General features: G+C 41.6%; 2 protein-coding genes across 2 annotated transcripts in view; one reads left to right on the forward strand and one right to left on the reverse strand.

Moving 5' to 3' along the window:
- LOC308042619 (L-threonine ammonia-lyase-like) overlaps nt 1-4,315 on the forward strand; it is a gene marked incomplete at both ends in the record, with an annotated part of 29,550 nt that extends 25,235 nt beyond the window's left edge. Inside the window, one exon of the mRNA XM_080348201.1 lies at nt 4,217-4,315. Coding sequence (XP_080204327.1) covers nt 4,217-4,315 — 99 coding nt within the window. The remainder of the gene's footprint in view (nt 1-4,216) is intronic.
- An 8,364-nt stretch (nt 4,316-12,679) lies between these two features.
- TMEM254 (transmembrane protein 254) lies at nt 12,680-18,368 on the reverse strand (the record flags this gene model as incomplete). Its single annotated transcript, XM_080347631.1, has 4 exons — nt 18,193-18,368; nt 16,389-16,492; nt 15,097-15,156; nt 12,680-12,800 (listed from the first exon to the last, which is right to left on the reverse strand). The coding sequence occupies exons 1-4, from the start codon at nt 18,298-18,300 to the stop codon at nt 12,680-12,682; spliced, it is 393 nt and encodes a 130-aa protein (XP_080203757.1). The 5' UTR covers nt 18,301-18,368.
- Nucleotides 18,369-23,596: the final 5,228 nt, after the last annotated feature.

Here is a 23,596-nt window from a genome sequence, read left to right on the forward strand (position 1 = left end):
GAGGAGCATGCAGATGTACAGGCACAAGAAGGGTACTGTCATTCCTAAAGCATGTCCTGCATGACCTGGGTACTATTTCCATGCTCCAGTTCCCCATCTGCAAAATGGAGAAGTTTGGAGTGGGAAGTTTGGCAATACACTTCTTCTGAGGCTCTCCAAAATCATTTGGTCATTTTCTTTAATGGCATTCCACAGCAGACTGACCTAGTACAGAACAGCCTGCCCCAGTTGTAGAAGTAAGAACTTAACTCCAGGGAAGCTAAGAGTAGACCTGTTGGGTTATTATCTGACTTAGGTAACACAACGGTAACTTGTTCGTGCTCATGGTCACTGACCTGAATGCGAGAGTATGCCAAAAGATAAGGGCTCAGGTTGCACAACCAAGATACAGCGCTGGCAGGTGTTGTGCTCTTTCTCAATATTGCATTGCACTGACCTTGGGGACTATCTGAGAGCTGATCCCCAAACCATAAACTGAAGTGCTGTTGCCAAACAATCTGTAACGTGCAGTAACCTACGCTGGGTGTTTACTGAATTGCCCAGTTGATGACTTCTCTTAATAGAAATGAAAAGACTTGCTTTATTTACAGAAGTGAAACCAGGTACAGAAATAAAGTTTTCATTTCTAACTCCAGTGTTTTTTTTTTTAATGCAAACGAACCGATACTGTTGCAGAGAGTGGTGTAACATGAATATTAATTTATGTGAGTCCTCCAAGACCAACAGCGTAGAAGATGAATAGGGTTTCTAGGGTTAAAGAAGTGCGACACAAAGATTCAGTGGATGAGTCAGGGCCATAAGGAATTGCACTAGCTGGTTACATCTATCTTTACATGAAGCATGGAAAATCATAAAACACTCAAATCTTTTGAGCAATGCTACTCAGATTTCCTCTGCTCTCCAGCATTGGTTCAGCTTGTCCACTCAATATCTTTATTTGCACACACAACCCGCAGATATTGGGCATCAGAGAATTGAGAGGCACACCAAATTAATTTTTAATATCTGGGAAAAAAATGATCTGAAAGACTAAGTGCTCACATGTGAGACGCAGTTAAAAGGGAGCAAAGACACCCACCCACTTGCCCACATTATTCAGCACAGAACTTTGCAAATTTCCTCCTTTTGTGAAGCTATAAACTTTTCTCTCTTTGAAATGGAATTAATTCCTATGAATATTTTAATTTATGCATCTGGATTTTTGGGTTACACAGAGTAATAACTTGTGATCCCTTTATCTTTTTTTTTCAGCTTTTGTCTTCTTTCCTCAGTTATTTCTAGTTACTAAAGCTCTCAAGACACCAATACTCAGTGAAGACTGTTCTGTCTTCCGTTACTTGTAGGTCTGCTATTAAAAAACAATCCCAAAAGACTAACAAAACCCTTAGGCTGGAACCAATGTTTAGATTACCCACCACAGAGAGCAGAACTCTAAATGCAGTAAAAGGTCCACCAGGCTGGTTGTTTTAACAGCCTTACAGGACCAGATAATTTTAAAATTGTCATTATTTTTTAATCTAGCAAGGATATAATATGCAGGAGAGAAATACATAAAATGTACTCTTTTTTGTTGTTGTTTGTAGGTTTTTTTGATACACAGAAAGGTTTATTGTGCAAACATGGTTCTGCAGTCAATGAGAGCTCTGCTGGATCTAAAAGTCTGTGTTTGGTACTAAGGGCTTATGGGTTTGGAACAAATCTAAAGTTTTTTCTAGTTGTCATGGGTTATCTTGCCCAGAGTAAAAGAAACATCAGGCAATAAGTTTTGTCATTTATTCTTAAATAAAACAATTTGGAGCACTTACTATTAGTTCATCAGTAAGTATGCAGCCTCAAGCAGCTAGTGGTACTGAGGTGACTCTTTCTCCTAGATAAATATAATCCTCATGTACCTCCCCATGAATATGAGTGTTGCCCTGTTGGACATCCATGTACATTACACTTCCCAGGTGAAGCAAATAAGAGAGAGGAGTTCTGTGAAGGTAAAACTGCAACGTAAATTGGCTTAATCTGAGCAAGAAAGCAAATTCTTGCCTTCCTTGCTATTTAGATCTGTAGCTGCTCTGAAGAGCAGACTCATTCTCTGTTTGATCCTGCTGTGAGCAAACATTCTCTATTTGATAAGCGTAGAAAAACAGGTAAACTTCTGGAGTTGTTTATTATTGCTGCTAGTGCTGTTATTACTTTTATAATACACTACAGCATATTAATGGCCATATCATGTGTTACATGCTGTGCATGCACAGAACAAAAAGACAGTGTTTTCCCCAAACTATTTACAAGCTCTCTGGCTACAATCTATCCAAGTCTGTATGGCTTCAATCATCAGAAGAAAGAAAAGATCAGAGGAGGATACTTAGCTCCACTAACCAAAATGCTTTCCCGTGCTTGCTCCCAGGGCAGAGCAGCTGCCAGGCATTCAAAGCTGAGCCTGGCAAGTCCAGACTGGTTCCAAGTCCAGCAACTGATTTGCTCAGGACAAAACAGACGTGATTGCTTTGAAAGGGGAAAAAGGCTGGTTTGTTCTTTTTTTTTTTTAACTACAGACTCCACGAGAGACGAGTGTGTGCTCTTGAGGATATGGCTGCAAAGCTTTAGGGATTTTATATTAACCAGGGAATGGATAACGAGTATTTGGTACTTGGATACCTAGATATCGTTCAGATGCTTTCCCCAATCTGTGTGTTCTCTCCTCTTCCCTCATTATGAATTGTCTTCTGTGACTGTCCTTCTCTTGAGACTAAATCCTACTTTTTCAGAGGAGAAAGAAATTATCATCTAATTTGTGTTCCAAAGAACCAAATAAGAACAGAACTATGTTCAGGATAAGAGGTGAAGAATTACTGAAACAGATCAGAAGTGTGAATTATTTTGAGATGGACATTTAAGAAGCTATAACCAGTTCTCTAATTAAGTGAGCTCATGGCTGTTTAGAATAACCCAGAGTTAGTCTCTTATCCTCTCATTCAGCAGTTTTGCTAAAGCTTTATTGTTGTTTTAAGCTCATGCCCAGAAACATGAATTCACAAAGTTCTTATTTAGAAATGTTGTCATAAACATATTTGAGTAGAGACAATTTTTCTTTTGTCTGTTGCTTTCTGTAAAGGATGTAGCTCTGACAGGATCATTACACTGGGCAAATATCTCTAGTAGTCCACCTTAAGATTACCATGGCCAGGTTTTTCTCTGTTCTCTGTAGATTTGCCTGCTATAATAAACTCTCTGTTGTTGCACCATGACTCATCTTGGATCCTTTCCTCACTAGATTTCCGTGTTTCTGTGAGGTCTTTTTTCCATGTGGCACTTTGAGCATCAGTGATAATTCCAGCTGGGTCAGTGGTGACAGAAATTACTCGTCTAAAATTGTGAAGTGTAATTTTCCTTCTGCACCTTCACGTTGGTGCCTCACCTTTGGTAGCGTCCAGATTTTAAAATGGTACGGTAGACATGTATGTAGGAAAGGGATTAAAGAAGTTAAAAAAAAATGACATTTAAGTCTTCAGTGGCTGCATGGCAGGATTGCCAATATACTTCTGGAGGCAAGTGAAGAATAGAAAGAAAAGTATCAAGATTAGGTTTGCCTGGGTTTAGTTTAATTTAGCAGCAGAACAACCATAACAGAAAACTGGAAGTGATGCAATTAGCAAACAAAAAAGTGAGAATAAAACAAGAAGGTATGTGAGTAGATGAAACCAGCCAGAGCACTGCAGAAATGAAGAAGAACTGGAGGATAATTCTGTGAGAGCGAGGGAAGGAGGAGAATATAAAAAGCTTGATGGACAGAGGCACTGAAACAAACACTGCCCGGAAATATGGAAATGTGGTAAGGTAAGAGTCAGAGATGGGTGAAGTGCATCAGTGCCACGTACACACCTGAGGGAATGGAAAAGAGCAGCTGCTAATGGATGACTTCAGAGAGGCTGGCAGTAGACAAGTATCTTGCCCAGGAGCCAGCAGGGATCAGCCTATCTTCTTTAAACTTTGAAGGCAATAAAGTAGGGCTGTTGGGAGGATTTGAGAGCAGGCAGAAGGGCTGGAGGAGCCCCAGATGTCTGCAACGTCAGTTTTCCCTGCATAGATAGGGAGTATGCAGCCCAGAGTTTTTACATTGAACTGATCGTTTTGCTTTTATGAGCGTATTTTAGGATTGAGTTGGAAACGTCTCTGTCTGAGATTGCTGCCATGCCATCAGGAATGTTCATAATTCTTTTCCCAGGTCACCTGCACTGTGGAGACCAGAGACAAGATCCACGCAGCCCAGCTGAGGAGTGCGCTGCTGGAACGGTACCCCACAGCTGCCTGGACCGAGCGGTGATGGGCGCCGCACCGGGGCAGGGGCCGAGGTCCTCTGGCAAGTATTTTACAGAGCTCTAACCTTGACGCACTCAGAACAAATATTGTCTTTCAAAGCTGAACTGTTAGTGAATAGTTTCAGGATATTTATTTCCTGCTCAAAATGTAGGGAATGTCCTCGGGAACCATTAAACTCAAAACTTTAGCTTAGCTAAGGGAAACTTCATAGTCTCTGCCGGTGTTGGAATTCAATATTTCATTATCAGCTGGCTGCTTGGATTTCGGCTAGCATGTAGAATCCAATGGCATTCAATAAATAAACAGGGAGAAGGCATTTTTCTTCACATCTGAATATAGACCTCTCAAAGGCCGCCTGATTCTGATGCCCCTAATTAAAGCAAGGCAGCTCCTTCTGCTGGATTTTGCCATACTACTGGCATAGTGATTTTTCCATTTCGAAGCCAGAAGCTCTCCATTTGCTGAATCTGCTTTGGGAGATACATACATGTGTGTGGCTGTGGGTTTGAACACACTGCTGTTCTGATCTTTGCTATCATGTGAGGAAAAATTACGCTAAAAAAATGCAATTTGAACAAACGAAAACACCCTTGGGAGATAAAAGCCAATATGGTTTTAGGCAAGATGATCCTATTTATAAAGTGAAGTTCCAAAAGATGTTGCAGTAATTAAAAAAAAAAAGTATTCTGAGTATAGGCAGACCTCATATGCAGAACAAAAATGTAGTTGTTCCCTCTGCTTTTGGGAACTCAGTATGAAAAGTAGCACATAAAGCTGCTTGTGTTTCTTTGTAAAAAGGGGTCTCTCCACCCATGCAAATTTTGGAATTAGTATTCCACTGATCATCTTAGTCTGCCTAAAACAGACTCTATCCATCTCACCTGACAGATTAAGTACACTGTTAAGAGTGAAATATATTTAAAGATCAGATGCTGGCAGAAGAGGCAGCCTAAGTCTGAGGCACATGGCTAATGCAATTAGCAAAGAACACATTGACCTAAATACCATTTTCATCACTAGAGGCAGAGACCAGCTAATAGGGTAACATAATGGGATGGCAAGAAATGGAAGAGAAATTCTGGCCCACTTCTAAGTGTGTGTCCAACAGTTGCCTTTCTACTTGGGCAACTTTATTTTCTAATCGGTGGGAACCACATTTAGCAAGTCTTCACAAAGCTGGGGCAAGAGAGGTAGCAGATAGAACAACCAAAAGTCAGTGCACTCAGAATCATTGTATGATTTTGAAAATGTGTTCTGGGGAAAGAAGAAAACAAAAGTGATGTCTAGACTTTACTTAAAATGTCAAACATGTTATATGCAGTTTGGTTTTACTTTTATTAGATATAAATTGTAAATCACTTTTCAATGGTAAACTCTTTACATGTGAGTATAATGATACCAGAGTTGACTTCCATTCTATACTGCTTTTATGCCAGTCCATTGGCTCTAAAGGTAAGATGAAATACTTCCAAGGGAAAAAAAAAAGAACAAAAATGAATGTATGCAATTGGAAATAATACTAACCTTTTGCATTATGAAATATAATAGGACTATGGCATTTCAAAGATCTAATAATGTATTTTTAAATGTTTCATTTAAAGAAGTATTTTTATATAGCGTTCTTATGTACCTTGAAAAAAAAAACTTTGATTATTATGTAAAAATTTCACAAATTCTTAAATCAACAAAATGTAAATCCAAGTATTGTATTTATTTGAAAATAATTAAAATTATGCTATACAACCTCAGCAATTAAAGATCTATCATTCTTTCATATAGTAATGGTAGCAGCTTTGCATTAAAAATCCAGAGGGTTTTTTTTCCCCATTTTCCTGTCATTTACATCAACAGGAAATCCGCGTTGTTCATGCAGGGCAAGCCCTGTGCTGCCGGGGAGGCGAGCGCGGCAGGGCAGGATGGCCACTCGTGCCCTGCGCAGGGGTGGGAGCTGCCATGCGGTTCTGTGCCACACACGGGGCCAGGACCAGACGCTGCCTGGTTGGTACCCGGCTGTGCGCCTGGGCCGCGCCTGGGGCCTGGCTGCAGGTGTAGCCTGGGCTGGGCTCGCATGGGTCAATGAAATTTGTGGTATATGGTCAATCATATCTCAGAGATGCTCGTCACAAATAACATGAACTTTGGTAAACCAGTCTTTCAGTTTCAGGGTGCAGCAGACCCCACCAGCTATAGGTGTTCTTGTCTCCAGTGGAATAGGGCACTTTGACCAGGTAATTCTGCTAGATCTAAGCTACTCAGCTTTGGGAGCAGTCCTACAAATACAAGGTTTGTCACAACTTCTTCCAAGGACTGGGCCAAAAAAAGATGTGTCTTTCATACAAATAAAAGCTCTTCCCACGTTGATTCCTTAGTTTCTTCAGCCAGGTCCTTTTAGCTCTGGATTAACATCTAAAGCTCTGCCATTGTATGTCTACAGAGCATCAGGAAAAGTTTATCTCCCCTTGCAGGTGGCACGTCCTCACAAGTAGCACCGCACCTTTCCATCCAGACTACTATTTTTGGAAGATATAGAAATGTGTGTTCCTCCTTCCTATCCCCAAAATGCAGTAAGGGCATTCGATATGCTACATCAAACTTTTGCTAGATCCAGAGCTAAGCATGTGGTTTAGTGACCAGAAAAGGAAACTGTAAGGCTCTTGGTTTGCACTGTAGCTCCTGCCAGTCATTTATTTGATGGTCTTGGTTCTTCTGCTGCATTTTTTGCTGTTGACCTGTAAGCATCCTGCCACGTGCAGGATATTGAAGTTTGCAGAGTTTCTTTCTATCACAAAACCTTCACTTTCACGTGGTCCCACCTTTTTGCTACATCCCAGTGGAGGCAGAATCGTGCTGAATGTTGTGCCCTCCTGGGCATTATTCAAATGCACTTCTTTAGTTTTTTATAAAAAATAAAGCTGCAGCAAAAATTGGTGGCTGTGGTTGGAAAACATTCCAATGAAGTATGAACGTTTTGAAGTAAATTGATAGAGATCATGGACAAAGCAGGTTCCCTAAGATCATGCAGCTTATCCCTTTGATGAAAGGAAGAGTCCTTAAGGGGCAGAGCCAGATCAGCTGCACCTGAGAGCATCCACAGGAAGGGTGTGAGGGGCTTCCCCTGCCCACAGGAGAGACGGATGTGTTGGTGAGGGGGCTCAGTTCTGCTGTTGGTGCTGTCTGAAAGCTCTTCTAGATGCAGGTACCCTTCTTTGCCTTTTTTTCAATAATGAACTTTTTAATCTTTTGTGCTTCTGAAATTTGTGGAGAAGTGTGTTGTTTGTGTGGGGTTTTTCTTTTGATAAGAAGTCTAGAAAGTCTTTAGAAGGAGATTTTAACTGGTGTGATTTCTAAACTCAGTACATTGATCTCCCTGCCTATTCCCACAAGGGAGACCTAAGAGGTTTTTCTGTGAGAGAAGAGTCTCCAAGAGTGCCGGTAAATGATACAATGGTGTTCCTTACACCTCCCTCTCCTCCTCCTCCCGGTCATGTACGTGCTGTAGTTGTGCTTGGAGTTGCAGGGGCATTATAAGAGCTGTGTGTTATAAGAGCGTGGTACAGCACACAGGTTGGGCCGCATTACCGCCTCTCCTCTGAAGAGTGATAGTAAAGGAAAACTTGAGGGATTATTTTGTTTCTTTTTTCCTTTCAACAAACCATGACAATTTCTTGAGCTGCTCATGCAGGCATTGCATACAGCACATATTACTGGCAAGATAAACTGAATGTTGGCCTGAATATGGTTGTTGGCCATATGAGTCCTCAAATGAATGGAGTCACAAAAAACCAAACAAACCAAAGCAATCACCTCCACTAGAAATATATTTTCATTTTGTGTGTGGAGATGATGTGCTGGGAGGCAGGGCAATAAAAATGTACAAGCTTGTATTTAACAAGCAAAAAAACAAAAGCTTTTTTAAACTGTGTAGCCTTGTAAATACTGATACTGATAGCATCATTAATGTGGATTCATATTAAAAAATGTGAATTGATGTTCCTTCCTCCTCATTCAAGTATGAGCTATAAATACAGAAGGAACATAAAATTCAGATTCAATCATGGAAACATTACCGCATGTTACTTTTTTTCCTTTGTGATGGTCATTTGCTTAGAAGCCTTAAAATCAGTGAGCTAACAGTTGCTTTCCATAACCATGTTCCTCTAAAATCTACTATATTTCTGCTGAGGGTCTGCAATTTCTGCCTCCCTCCCCCTCCTGCCCCAGGTGCTGATTGTGCCAGAATGCCCACAAGCAGCAGACTGCAGGACTTCAAAGATTTTGCCTATAGTAGTCCAGCTTACTGCAGACTCTATGACAATGGTACAAGAGGCCATCTCCCCAGTTTTAACTGTGCTCTGTTGCCATTCAGGACACCAGCTGCCCAGCCCCAGGGTGAATTGTATGTCCTTAGTTAACCAACACTGGGGTATTTCCAAAGGCTGGCCCAGCTGCCTCCTGTGGTGTTCTGAAGAATGTAGGTCAGCAAAGAGAGGCAAAGCAAGACAACATATTGTGATTCTGAGAGAGGTTTTTGCACTGCTCCCTTGCAAAAATGAGCTGCAGCCCTTAAGGCTTTAGACATAGTTCTTGGAAGCAGATGGGAGATGTCTCATTGCCTCTGTTGCGGCTCAGCCAAGCTTCTGAGCTGATGCTGCACTTCCTGACCCAGCGTCTCATCCAGACAGCTTGATTTGAGCCATGATTTGACAAATGTGCTCATCTGGATTACTCACCTTACCTCAAAAAGTACATTACGCTAATTTCTGTATATTATGATTTAAAGGTGAAAATGGATCAACGTAGTTTGTGTTTTCTCCTAGAACAAAGTTACCAAGCAATCCCAGCATAAAAGTGCTGTTTTAAGTGATGTGGTTGTTTGTGCCTTGTATAAATTGATTTATTTTCATCACCAATGCAGTTCAAATAATGCCTTGTGTATACGCCTAGAAAAAACAAGCACTGTTGTTTTTCATTTTATTGATATCTACTTTACATTATTAGCATAAAGCATACCTAGTTTTGCACTTAGGCTTTCATAGCAAGTTTGTTTTTTTGTGGGTTTTGTTTCTTATGTTTTCAATTTGAAATAGATGGGTAAATGGTATTTATTTCTCTCCAGTATTGTCAACAGCCTGCTTGGCAGAAATATCACTCCTGAAAAATGTTTTTTAATGTCAGCTTTTCTTGGTGATTTATCTTCTTATTTAGTGGAGTTCTTTAATAGTAAAAGTCTTTCTGTAAGTTTCATTCGGTTTTCCTTTTGGTGGGAAGTAATATTCTGAAACACTTTTTTACAGTGAAGTACTGAAATTTGCAAGTGTTTTCTTTTGGCAGGCTGGGTGGGTTGGGTGTTGATGTGGGAGATGCTTTGACACCCAGCCCAGCCTGTGAGCTGCTGTAAGAACACAAGGGTACGCTCCTGTTGATTTCTTCTTCTGTTGTGGAAAGGGTATTCTGATTGCAGTGGAAAGAATAGCTCTACGTAATTAATTCTTTGTTGTTGCTGTACAGAGAGCCTGGGGAAATGCTTGTGCCTGGTGTAACCAGCGCTGTTTGCAAGGAGCCTGTTCCTAGCCATGAATGTGTGTGTTTTTATGGACTCGGTGAGATGCTGACCTGGATTCAGGCTTCTACTGGCTTTTTTTAAACAATTTTGTCAAGTGTTATGGTATGTTTATCTTGCTGCAATGTTAGGGACACTATAAATAAATATTCAGAAATGATATTTTGATATTATTTTCAGTCTTGTCATTCTGCAGGTTTCTTTCTTTTCCTCAAGGCTATTTTACATTAAAAGCAGGTCAGCATTGTTTACCCCATGCTTCTCAGATTTTGAGTTGCAGATCTCATGGGCTTCAAAATGTTACAAAACAGGCACCCATGCTGCTCACAGCCCTGGGACAGGGGCTGAGAGTAAATACATTTTTTTTTCTTTATTTTAAGTGGAAAAAGTGAACTGCTGCTAAGCAAGAGTAGGAAAATGTTTGGAGGTAGATTAATCCAATGCAGTTGCATTTCTATGAAGTTTGATAAGCAATGCCCAACAGCCTCCAAACAGAAAGCTACTGAGAGCTGTCAAGCTTAAAACAAACAAAAATAAAAAACCTAAACAAACATAAACCAAACAAATGCCAGAGGCTTCAAAAAAATCTGCTGAGGCCAATGTCTGGCTAAAACTTGTTCTAACTTTGAAGTATTTTTTAACTGAGGCAGTTATAAGTTGACTACATTTTATTTCTTTGCTCCCTTGGGCTGTACCAAGGAAGATTTTACCATTGCTTCTGTAAAAGGAAGGCCTTCATGTGGAGTCTAACAGTTAGCAATGAACATCTCAGAGCTGTGATTTATCTGTAGCCACTCCAAAGCCTCATGGAAGGGCTGTGGAGCTGTGCTGGTGAGCATGACAAATATTTGTTGTGCAAACTGGCACTGAGAGGGGAAGGTAGCATAGTACTGACCTTCATTATAGCTTCACTAATCGAAAGTGAATAGTGGGAAACAAGAATAGAAAAAAAAGTCTATTAAGAAGAAAAAGATTTAGAAAAGGTAGTAAAAGACTTTTAAGTAACTTTGGTATAAGTTACATCTTTTCCTCTGTACAGGAACACTATAAAGAAAATGTGGAACCAGAGTTATTCCTTTTATCGCTTCCTAAGTTAATGCTTGTTAAATATTCAATTAGAATTCCTCTTGAAACACTAAGTATTATATCTATATGTGGTTTAGTGCCATGGAGACTTTTCTTTTTGTAGAGACAAGTCACATCAATGCCTTGCCCTGTTAGAAGTACCAAACTTCTGTGGGACTTATTCTGGAACACACATAGCCAGCTGATCCTATATGTTCCAACTGTGAATACTGACATTGGTGTAAAGATGATGCCTATGTAATTTATATAGGCTAGTATTTCTAGCATAAATTAAAAAGAAAAACAAGTTATTTTTTTTAAAGTCTTTATTCCAGGGTCACAGACTAAGATAAAAGGTAACACAGTAAAACATAGTTCAGGCTCTTGATATTCCAGTTGAATTTCTAGCCACTAAATATGACCTTCTACTTCTCTACAAAATGTTATCAGTTTGCCATTTAAAAAACAAACCACCATTTCTAAACCTTCAGTTCCCCATGCTTTTAGTACCCACTTAAAAGCAAAAACTTGATGTACTTGTGCTTGAATAAGACTTCTCTGTCAGAAGTGATACAGTCTGTAGGTACTGCACAAGGCATAAGTTTGTTACTGCCTCAGGGAGCTTTTGTCAAAGAACAACCTTTTCTTGTCCCTTCTTCCAGAACAGCAGCACCACAGGTAGCGTGGTAAAACTTCACCCCACGCCATAGTTAGTATTTTAAATAGCTATTACTTATAAAAGTACTAAAATAAGACAGGCTGAATTGTTGTTCAAATATTCAAAAGTAAAAGACAATATGATAAAAGGCTCACTATGCATATGGGAAGTGCTTTGAGGGATGCTTAAAATGGTCTCTCAGCCACAGATTTCAGAACACCAGCATGTGGGAAACGCTGGTGTACCTTTTCTTACCACACCCAATTTCATCCACAAATATAAAATTTTCAACTAGGGTTTGGAATGCTAATTGATTTTTTTTTCTTGGATAATAAATTACTTTTTGAAAAAGCTGCCCTCAAAGCTACAGGATTACTACTTTATGCTATGCTAAACCAAAGATTAACATTTGATTCATAAGATGAGGTTATGCTGCATGAAATTTAAGGCACATGTATTAACCCAAGCTGAAGTGCTTTATGTATCCAAGCTCAACACTGCACCTCAACCTGAACCGAGACTCGGTCTTTTTAATGTGCCCGCAGCAATACACTGGTCTGTCCTTTGTGGAAGAAGTTCACAAAACAAAGTACAAAGACCAGGCTTTAACAACAACAACAAAGCCAGTAAAAGGTTCTGTAAAGAAAATATAGGTAAATTTAACTCCTATCACAAAACAGGTGCAAGTTGCCTTGTGCTTGTAACTTAACTCCCCCTATTGTAGAAGGAAACTCTTCCAACTCTATCAACTGCTACTGCCGGCTGTCAAGGACTTGTCACTGACAAACAGGGTACACAGTCTAGGTCAAAAACTTCAGAGGAACAACTTTTGTCTTGTTGCATAATAAATGGGATTAAACTCTGACAGTACCAAGACTGAAGGGTTGAATTCCTACTGAACTATCCACAGGGCCCTGTGAATTATAATTGTCTTGTTTAGTAAGAGGAGAGTCACTTGGGTAGAAGGGCACTGTATCATGTAGTAGGAATGTAATTAGCTAGTTACAGCACCTAGACATGTAAATAAGGATACTTTCTGAAAAATGAGGATGAAGAACGTGAGAAGCGACTTCTTTCACTGTCTTCTAGTACTGCTTCTTGGCTGAAGGTTTGTAACACACCAGGAGACCAAAGGAAGCGTACCCAAACAAAAGTGTCTGAACGAACCATTGAAACTGAGCCACCGGGTCAGTGATTCCTTTAGATCTGTAACATTAACAAAAGCATAACGTGTCAAAAAGCTTATGGTATTACAGACTATACTGTGATACTTACAAAGTAAGCATAGATATGTCTACCCACCCTTGATACATCAGCCTTGACTAGAACATTTGAACTTAGCACCATTAATTTCAAGCTACTGAGACTTATTTCCTGTACTAACTAAACATACCAGTTCCTGTGATTTTAGTGGATTTTAAGCCATCCACAGAACATAGGTTCTTTTGGAGATTTCATGCATACAATTTCCTCAATGATATATACACTGCAATCTCAGTCTGTGCTATTTGAAATTACTTGTCCTAGAAGTTTATATACAAATAACCAAGAAACTAGAGTAGCTTAATAGTAACCTTAGAACACAAGCCTGTATAGAACTTGTTGACTGTAGTCACAGAGGGCAGATGATATGCTAGCAGGGCAAAGAGGCTTGACAATTACTGCGCCATGCAGGACGGAGAAGCACTGTTACCTGAATTTGTGGCTAGAAAAATACAGGTACAGGGACTGAAGACACCTAACTTGATTTATGAAGCAGAGATCTTCCTAGTCAGTTACTTTTATCTAGGCATATGTGAATTTTTATATATGTTACAAAAATATGTCACTTTTTCCTCTACTTCATTGATGTTGAGATATACTACCAAATTTTCAGAGAAAAAGAATGAGTATAAAAATGATAGCAAAACCTATGGATTTCACATTTCCAGTAAACAATTCTGTCAAGCAGAACTGAACTCCAACTCACTAGTATACATGGGAGCTCCCTCTACTGACCTTTGCTAGAACAATTCAGCTTTTAATTGTTCCATAGCTTCTAAACGTACAAAATGATTGCATAGCAAGTGTTGATCAACACAATATTTCTTAATGTTGACTCTTAAACTGTCTTACCAGCTGTGAAAACATTTTATTTCTACTCTCAGCTGCAGTGTTTCCAGTGAGTGCAGAAACTGGAAAACTAGGCATTAAGAAATGTGCCTCCTCATGCAAAGCAAGCTTCCTTGAATAGACCACATGCAGAAATACAGGCCAGTGACAGTACCACTACTGATGAACAAATTTGTATCTGCTTCCTTGCTAGTTCTTCCTCATGCCTCCTTTGTGATGTTCATAAGTAGACATCACCAGTAAAAAGTACATAGTGTTTGGTGCTCATAGTAAAGTATAACTGTTTAGTAATCTACAGAAGTATGCCTCAAGAGACAGTGATAGGCAATCTGTGCTCTCTCTTTCTTATGGGCTTTAACATTACTCTGTAAAACTTATCTTAATTACAATATGCTCATTTGGTACATTCACTGGTAATCAAGTTCCCTTGTACTTAAAAATCCCCTTAAGCCTATATACCTATCTATCTGCAGAATCAGAGTTAAAACTTTAAAGCTACATCATTTAAAACTGGAGCCTGGTAAAAAAAGATGACTAACTCCCATTCTGAAGGCAGAAAATGTTCATCCATATTCTGTTATCTTGAGAACCACCTCAAATAACTTTCCTTGGAACAAAATCCCTTTGCCTCCAAGAGATGTTACTTGAGAAGCCTGTGACAGACAGCTGTGAACTGAACTAAATGAAGTGGAAAACCAGCTTTTTTACAATAGCAAACATACCAGTCATCTTCTGTGTAAAGCACGAAAACCATTATCTACATTCTTCTGAATTATTGCAAACAAAATTCAAATGAACAGAAGGGCTACGTGTTTGGACAGCGTACCTTTCCTAATAATATGTTATCCTACCATAAAACTTTGTTGGCCTTACTTTTATAGTCCTGACTAGTCAAAGTATTTTATCGCACAAACCTGCAGATACAAAGATCTTAAATAGTTCCAAATGGAAGTGTCCAACTGTATTCACACAATATAGGTGCAATTATTTAAGCAGGTAGTTAGCAATCTCAAAATTCTGATGAGGTAACAACTTTGGGTGTTATAACTTCATCAGATATCAGGCTATTTCTACGCTGTCTATTGCTCCCGCCAACTCCTGAAGCGCGGTGATCCGCAGTGAGTTCAGAGGCGGACAGACAGCTCTGGCAAACCTGCTGCTGCCAGTTCTGCCAGCCCTCCTGCCACCCCGCACACCCGTAACCACCAGCAGAATGTGCGCTGACCTCTTGTGGAGGACAGAAAACTACCATTGCAGCAAGGATCTTATCAGTATCCTCTGAACTAATATTGCTGCTGCCAACCACCAAAATCAGTCCGTAGCTTATGTCACTTGTATCAGAAATCTTTTCCAGAGATCTCTGCTGGGGTGAGGGGAGGGAACAACTTACTGGCATAACTTAACACTGTAGAGGGCTTCTACTACGTGAATCAACCAGGATATCCAGAACCTAAGAAAAAGAAAATATGTTTTATTGTGTTGAAAATTAGGGAGAAGACTGTTGTATCCAAGATGCATTATGCAGACAATGTAAAACTGGAAGCACAGAAGTGACGCCTCACTTCAACCTAGAAAGTGAGCTGTGTTTCTTATATTAAAAAACAACATAGTCTTAAAAGAAACTAAAGTGAGAAGGAAGAACTATAACTCGTGCAGTATGCCTGGACCTGCCATTTCAAGTATCTACTGCATGTTTCCAAAACTTTCAGCACTTACATTAAGACAAAAGCCGAAGGCTTAGTGAAAGCAGTACAAGTTAATCTTAGTTAAGCATGCAAAATCTATCCTTTTACTTACACAAGTATTTTTAGTAGTCCTAATGAGTTACTGAAGCTTTTATAGATTTAGTTCTATGAAAACAACTGTGTATATAGATTCAGAACATATAACATGACTCCATCAGTCAAACTTGGTCTGCAAATTTTCATACAGATGCCTTTTTCTTAAAAACCAAAAATGTTAAACAGGAGATTCAGTTAGGATCAATTCAATACCTTGCTACAGCAAAGGATGCTCTGAGCAAAGATGAAGGTTTATCTTTTCTACACAGTGCATGGTAAAATAAACAATAAAGCCTTGCTGTCTGCCAATCTTTACAAGAAGTCAGCAAGTGAGAGACCTGGCTACAGAGAAGTGTTTTCCACCTCTTTTGTTAATTAAAATAACAAAACCTCAATTTTGTAACCCAGTCAAACTTTGCACTATGTAGTTTCTTCGGCAGGTTATTTCTCATGTAGACAGGATCAGGGTAAGTTACTAGCAGGGTAGAAAATGTTCTTTAATTGAAGCTGGAAAAAGAAGACTCCTAAAGAAAGAATTAGACTACTTGAGTAACAATTTGACAGAAGACCCACTTTTAGGAAGTTTTACAAATCAAAGTTTACATATGGTCTAGAAACTGTCTCCAGAAATAGTATGTTACTTTTTTCCTTTCTCACTATAACAACACAGATGACAAATTCTAAGTTGAATTTTTAAATTTTTATACTGGTCTTAGCCTGTCTAGTCTCCTACATACTCATTACCCTATGCCCTTAGTTGTAATGAGCTTGAAAGGAGAGCTCTTTAAATGTAATTAACAAGTGGGTTACAGGAAAGCTTGTTAACACAGACTAAGCAGAAGAGTCAGAGAGAGGTAACAGGAGAGATGCAAAATTAACTATATAGTCAAATATAACTTACCCATAGCATACCCACTTGTGATGGTTTTCAACTAAATAATTAAGGAAGGTACCAAATATTCCCAAATATCTATAAGGTATAGTTGAAGGCCAAAGCGTTACCCACTTGAAAAAAAAAAAAAAAAGAAAAAATTGTTAGCGTATTTCAATGTAGAATTATTATAAATTTAACTTTCAGAATAGCTTTCTTTTTACTCCTCCTGCCCTCCATGTTTGTCAAACATGGTTTGGGGCTCACCTTTTCATTGTATTTCAACTCTTTCATTCCATTAACCTTGTCCAAGACGCATATTCTTCAACAACAAGACCACTGGCCTTCTGAAGCACGCTTAGTTAAGAAGACTCAAACCAAGGAAACTTCTTTTCATTGACATACAAGATGCCCAAGTGATAAGTTTAAGGTTGCTATCTGTGTACTAAGAGTGCATCTGCACATTAAGTGGCATTTAAGTTGTAAGCTCATTACACATGGTAGCAGCAAAAAATACATTGTCTCTGTCTCAAAGAAGTTAATCTGAGGCACCTGACCTGCAGAATTCAAACAATGACTAGACTGAGAAGCAGGGATTAACTATCTATACCTAAGGGATCGGTATTCTTTTTTTATTAAAAATAAAATAACAGATTTTCTTCTATTTTGAACGGGGCATAGAAGATAATTGAGCATGAAGCCCCAGACCAGGTGCACACAGTGTAGGGTATGTTTCCTGTGGCTGTCTGCAGTGCTCATCGCTGTCTACCTGTATCGTAGCAAGCTCTGGAGGAGAAGCAGGGAGTCAGGGAGCTGCGCGCTTTAGAGTCCGTCGGGCATGTAAGGTAAACACAAAGCTGCACCAAAGTTCAGACTGGCTTATTTTTCCTCTGGTATCAATGCTGCAGTTTCTAAGTATATGTAAATTTGGCTATGCCAAGGATGTGGCAACATGGTGGATTTAAATAAGGAATTTACTTCAAGATCACTCTGGTTCTTGAAGTAATCCAGAAGCTCCTTTGTGAGCTGTTTGGCCTGCCTTGATTGTCACTTTTTCAGTTGGTGGTTCGTATGTGTAGAAAATCCATGCAAATGGAATAAAAACACATGGAAGTCAATGGATGAGATTCATAAACTTGTCAGATATATCAAAACTGTCACTAATCTCCTCAGTCCAGTAATCTGACCTATTTTAGCTGAAGTCATTATTAATTAAGACAACATGGTGACTGAACTAGCCTGTTTTCCAACAACACTAACCCATTACTGTAGTCTGTAACTAAAGCCATCCCTCGTAAATGCACTTTGTTTACTGATACAGCCCACAGCTGTCCTGGGGTGAGTCTTATTGATGCACAGCGTGGTTTCAGTTCTGTGAATGCTGAAGACACTTTCACAGGCTGCCTGCAATGCAAACCAGTGCGAGCCACAGCGCTTGGGTTGCTGTGCTCGTACCCGGGGATGCTGTTTGTCCTCGGTGCCACCGCCTGCTTTGCTTTGCAATCCAATTCAAGTATTTTATCTTTTTCCCTGAACATCCTTCACGGATTGGTACAGCTACCCCACAAGCTGCGCCGGCCAAAGCGGCGTTTTCAGGTTCCCTTTCCTCCCGGTTCGTGTCACACAGCGGCGCTTCAATGAGCACCGACCGAGGAAGTCGGTTCCGCAAGCCCCGCCGCGCACCTGCGTGTCCCGCCGGGACCACCGCGGCGACTCGGCGACCCTCACGGGAGGGCCCGATCCGGCCCGTGAGCTCTGCAGCCCCCGCTCGGAGGTGACGGGGCCCTGCTGCAGGGCCTGTCTCCCCGCCCCGCACCCCCCCGCCGCTCCTTACGCCGAGGACGACCATGCCGAAGATGATGGCGATCATCCAGAGGAGCCGGGAGCGCTGGAAGTGGCAGCTGCCATCGCGGACCCGCTCCGTGCCCATCGCCGCCGTCATCCCGCCGGGGCCGCCGCCAACCGCCGATCTGCTCGCCGGGCGCCGCCGCCGCTAAGGCCGCCGCGCGGGGGGCGGGGCCGCGGCGGGGCCGCCCCGTCGGTGACAGAGCGGCGGTGCCACTGGGGCGGCCGCTGGCGTCACCTGCAGCGAGCGGGTGACGCTGCGACCGGTGCCGCGGGAGCGGGCGAGCCCTGCCCGGCCGCGGGGGCGCCCCCCGGGGCCGCGGCCATTAGCAGGGGCGGCATTGCCCCGTCACTTCCTTCCGGGCCGGCCGCCCGCCCGCGGCCGCCGCTCCCCGCCGCGGCATGCGGCCGGAGGTGGAGGAGCAGGTGCGCGGTCAGGAAGCCGGGCGGGCCCGGTCAGGAAGCCGGGCGGGCCCGGGGGCGGCCCTGCCCCTGCAGCCGGGGAGGGAGAACCGCAGGTTGCGAAACTCGACGCAAAATGTGGAGTGGGCTTTTCAGCTCGACTGTTTACGAATTAGCGACAACGATCAGTGTTACGGATGGAGAAAAAGCAGGAAATGTAGGAAATCGGGCGATGACGGCGAATGTAGTTGGATATGCACCGTGCGCTCCGCGACTCCATCGCTCCCCGGGGCGCTCCCGATCTCCGCGCCTCTCCCGGCTGGTCCCCAGCCCGGCGGCGAGCGGCGCCGCGGCGCGGCCGAGAGCGCTCTCTTGTGGCACGGCTGGTGAACAGCCACCAAGGGAGCGACGGGGAGGTGACCGGCGGTGCCACCGGGCCCCGGGATGGCGCAGAGGGCAGTCTCGCATGCAGGCGTGCACAGTTCCACAGCGCAGTCCACCTGCGGGTTACGGATTAGCCGTGGTTCTGCTTGCTGGGCCAAAATAAACGGGCAATGATATTGCTGTCATTGAGCAGTTCAGTTTTTGGGAGGACAAGGAATCCAAAGGGCTGAGGAGCCCTGGGAAGATTTCCTGGGTTCCAGAAGCTGAACTGGGAAAGCCCAAGCTCGAACACACCATGCCTTTAGATGACCTGCAACTTCAGGCAAAACTAGAAGAGGAGCTTGAAGGGTTTACGTTATTTTCTCTTGCATTTGTGAGATTTAACTAGTTATAAAACACGTTAAGATCCATGCTTAATATCAAATAAATTATTTGAACTGCTCCTGGTAAAAAAAATACAAATAAAAATGCATAATACAATCCTATATTGTACATGTATAGGAGACACTCGTAGAATAGCACCTTCATAACACCTTCCCTTTTGAAAACTACTGATTTAAAACACATTAAATCCAGCTTTTTCTACTCTATGCCATTTAGGGACTTTGAACTCAGTGATGAACTTGTCCGAAGAAGTCACTAGGGCCTTGGGAAAGGTGCCCACATATAGAAAGCAGGGGGAAGTGTCTCATGCTTTCCTTAGAGCTTTGCTTGACAGTGACTTTGACAGGGTAGAGGAGAAACAGAGTGAGAAATGTTCCCTGTGCTGTTTTCTCTCCTGACGGCCAAATGCAGCTGCTCTCTTACCTATGTGTCAATGACCTGCCTGTAAAGCTGTTTTCTTGAACTACTGCAGCAAGTCTTGGCATTTCCCAGCATGAGCACTGTGAGGCAGACAAGGGTCGCTAGAGAGGAGATTGAATTGGCTTGTGGTTGAGTCTTTTCTGTCCCGAGACTGTTTTGTTTCCCCGTCTCTGTATTTCATGCCCAGCTATTCCTGCCCAAAGCACTGTGGCTTTTTGATGAGTTGTTCTGTGGGGATTACAGGAGAGTTTGAAAAGAAATTCCTGCAGTGGTAAAACTTGTTGGGAGGCCACTGACAAAAACCGTCGAGGTTGGCTGGGTGGAAAACCACCTGCATGATACAGTTGCCTGGGATGCTTTGCTGATGCAGGGGAAAGGTGTGTGCAGCTCCACCCACCACGTCTTAGTATCTGGCAGAAATTTCTAAAATTCATGTCGTGGTCCATTTTTTTTTAGTCAGTTACTTAATTTCTTGCTCTTTAGAACATTCTGCACAAATTGTTTCTACCTGCCTGTAAATCCATGTCCAAAGGTTGCGCTGAGATCCTGAGAAGGCCTGATCTTTGTGGTAGAAGTGCCTGGGACTGCCCCACACAAGGAGCTCTGCTCACACACCAGGAACTTCTAAGGGCACAATTAAAGCAGTTTTATTAGCATGTAAACAAAAAGCAACGTACTTTTAAAAGGATGGATGTGCTGCTACTGGGAGTTGACTGGAGGTGCCAGCCAAGTACCCAGGAGAGACACCGGCTGCCAAACACCGAGCTGCTGCAGCAGGAAGGTGGTGGGAGGAGGAGATGTTGCTACCTCAGCCATGGGGTGTGTGACCCGCAGCTGGGGACCAGGAATCAAACCCTTCCCGTGCTGCTTGTCCCTTGGAGAGTGACACACATCTCAGCTGCTCACACATCTCTGTGGACACTTGCTTTGCTAGACTGGCTTGGGTGGCCAGAGACGATGTCACATCATCCTTCCTGCCACGCTCCAGTGAAGAGTGCCCGTGCTGTGTCATCTTGGGCAGAGAATGGGTAGCTGGCTTACTCTTGTTTCTCTTTCACCAACAATAATTGATTTACCTTTTTATTAACATTAAGTAATATTCTTCCTGGCTCAGAGAGACCATCATCACAAAACCAGCTGGCCCAGCATGTGGCCCCTCCAGAAGGGGCCAGTCTTCATGTAGGACAACAGCCCCCGCTCCCTGCCAGCCTTGTTGACACAGGTCACTCTACCAACCCTACTCTGCCTCCATAGTCTCAGACTTGAAGGTGAAATAGTTAATGAAGACAACTCCCTGCTCAGTCCTTTCGTGCAGGTGGACTTTCAGCAGTTCAATTTCTAATCCAGGGCAGTGTCTTCGACCTGACTTTTTAAAAAAGGCTATTTCTCTTGACAGAGAGAGGAGTCTTTGGAGTATTTAAGAGGGTAAATATAGTTCCAGTTTTCATAATTTTAAGCCAGAAGTCCCATAGCATCATCTAGTCCAGCCAGCACAAGCCGTTTAATATTAGCTTGTTTCTCTGAAATAAGCTCAGTAACTTGCCCTTACTTGAAGCATGCTTTTCAAGGGGCATTTTATCTTACTTTGAAGATGTTAAGACACACAGAATCCACTGCTTTCAATGATTAGTCTTTCTGTGTTTCCTAGGTGTTGTTACTATGACAGTACATAACAACTAATTTTGAGGGAGTAATTTTCCAGAATCTAGCTGAAAAGATTGCTCTATTGTGTTATGCAAAATGTTTGAATTTATGCCTTCATATTTTGGACCAATAGTGTATCTGCCTTTGTGCCAACAACACTGGACATGTTATTTGTCAGTTAATTGCATTTATTGACAAGTACAATCTAAATTAGAAACTAAAAATCCCAAACAGTTATGTGATATATTGAAAAAAAAAAATGACAGAAACAATTTACTCTGTCACGTTTACAGGAAATAAAACTATTCCTGCATGCTTTACCAACTGTAACTCCTGAGGTTTCTATTGTTTTCCTTTCTTTTTCTCTTAGTCAGTCCCACCAGGTGACTGAATGAAGGCCTGGCATGCTGAGTCGGCAGCTCTCAATAGCACACCACACACCAACGTATCACCAAGGCTGAGTACAGACAGCCAGCTCGGGCAGCTCTGGCCATGCTTACTGGAAGCCAGATTTAAATTAATGGTTTGGAACACGTTATCTCATGTGACGCAATTAACACAGCTCCATGTTCTTTCTCAGGCCTTTCCTATGCTAGAGAACATGCAGATATCGATAGCTAGCAATCGACCCAGCTGCTGTCATGATGACAGGCTCTGTAAGTATTTGAAGATGAGCTAATCTAGCTTTACTCTGCTTCAGGCTGCTCAAATTGCTAAATTGGGTCTGTTTTTATAGTAGTCAGGGCCATAGAAGAGAGGGAAAAGATAATCTTAAAAGCAAGTGGAAAGAAAAAAGTGTGCTACCTCATCATTGCACACAAAATTTTTTTGTTTCACTTGCATCACTTGGCTTAGATTTCAAATTAGGTTGATAATTAAAGTACTTTTTAAGAATCTAAGACCAAAAGAGATGTTCATTATGAACTCAACAGGTAGGGTTACTAACTGTACAGTAACATGAAAAAGGGATGTGTGATCCTCTTTGAGATTTCGGAGACAACTGCATTAGTTTAAAAAAATAAGTTTTTTCACTGAAGTTGTGTCTGTAGAGTCATGAGGTCTCCAGAGTGACTGGGTGTGTGAACTGAGATGGGTTGGTTCTGCTGGAAACAATATAATGGACCTGTGCATTCTTCCTGCCTAAGCCCTGAGAAATAGCTTGCTCATTTCACGTACTGTGTATATCAGTGTAGCACTCTCTTAGGTTTTCAAATACTAAAGCTTCTGTTGTACCAAGTAGTGGAGAAAACTTGGTCCCCCTTCAGTTTAGAAACATTTACTATCTCTAACTTAGAGATATTGACTATCTCACTTTCATCGGGAAGTACAAAGGGTATTTGCCAGGTAGTCTGCCTCTTTTGTTTGGTGTTCTTGGTAGATGCCAGAGACTAGATAGAGACATGTTAGCTCTTCTGTGTCTTTTAAAATTCTTTTTTCTAAAAAAAAGCAGGGGGGGCGGGCAGGGTGGAGGATTAGTCTAATTCAGAACAACCTTTATGGTGTGAGTCATCCTACTGGAGTCAGTGATGTGACTTGTGTAAACAGCAACTTTCTGTGTAAGTAAGAATTAAGGGATTTGGCTTCTTTTAGGAAGTTACTTGGAAATGAACTGCAACCAACTTTAAACTGGATTTGAAGCTGGTATAAAAGAGATGGGATGTATTCAGTGAAAGTTACCTAAGGAGATGGAATTATCAATAAACATATTTTTAATCAGAGTTAAATGACACAATACTGTAATGAAACTACTGCAAGCAATGTCTGATTCCTCATGTAACTAGTTAATATGTGTCTGCTCCTCTGTCATTTTTAATGAGGAGTTAAAAATTATTCCATTTTAATCTTTCAGTTCTAAGACTAGAAAAGCTAAGGAAAAGTACTGTCTTTAAAAATATATTATGTTGCAATTTGAGAAGGATTACAGTTTTGAGGTTAATGGTCAAAATTTCAGCAGATTCCCATACTTTAAAACGAAAAAAAGAGACATGCGTAAGAAGGAACAATGGGGTATAGTAATTCTACTTGTTGTAATGAATATCCTTTGTGACTTGGAAGTAAATACACCTTTGCACATATGCCTGTGGTATCCTTCTCATAGGTAAATGGATTGCTTGGATGTCTAATAAAACTAATTATCTTCTCTCACATTTTGAACAAAA

This window comes from Nesoenas mayeri (genome assembly GCF_963082525.1).
Source record: "Nesoenas mayeri genome assembly, chromosome: 7".
Classification (NCBI taxonomy): Eukaryota; Metazoa; Chordata; class Aves; order Columbiformes; family Columbidae; genus Nesoenas; species Nesoenas mayeri.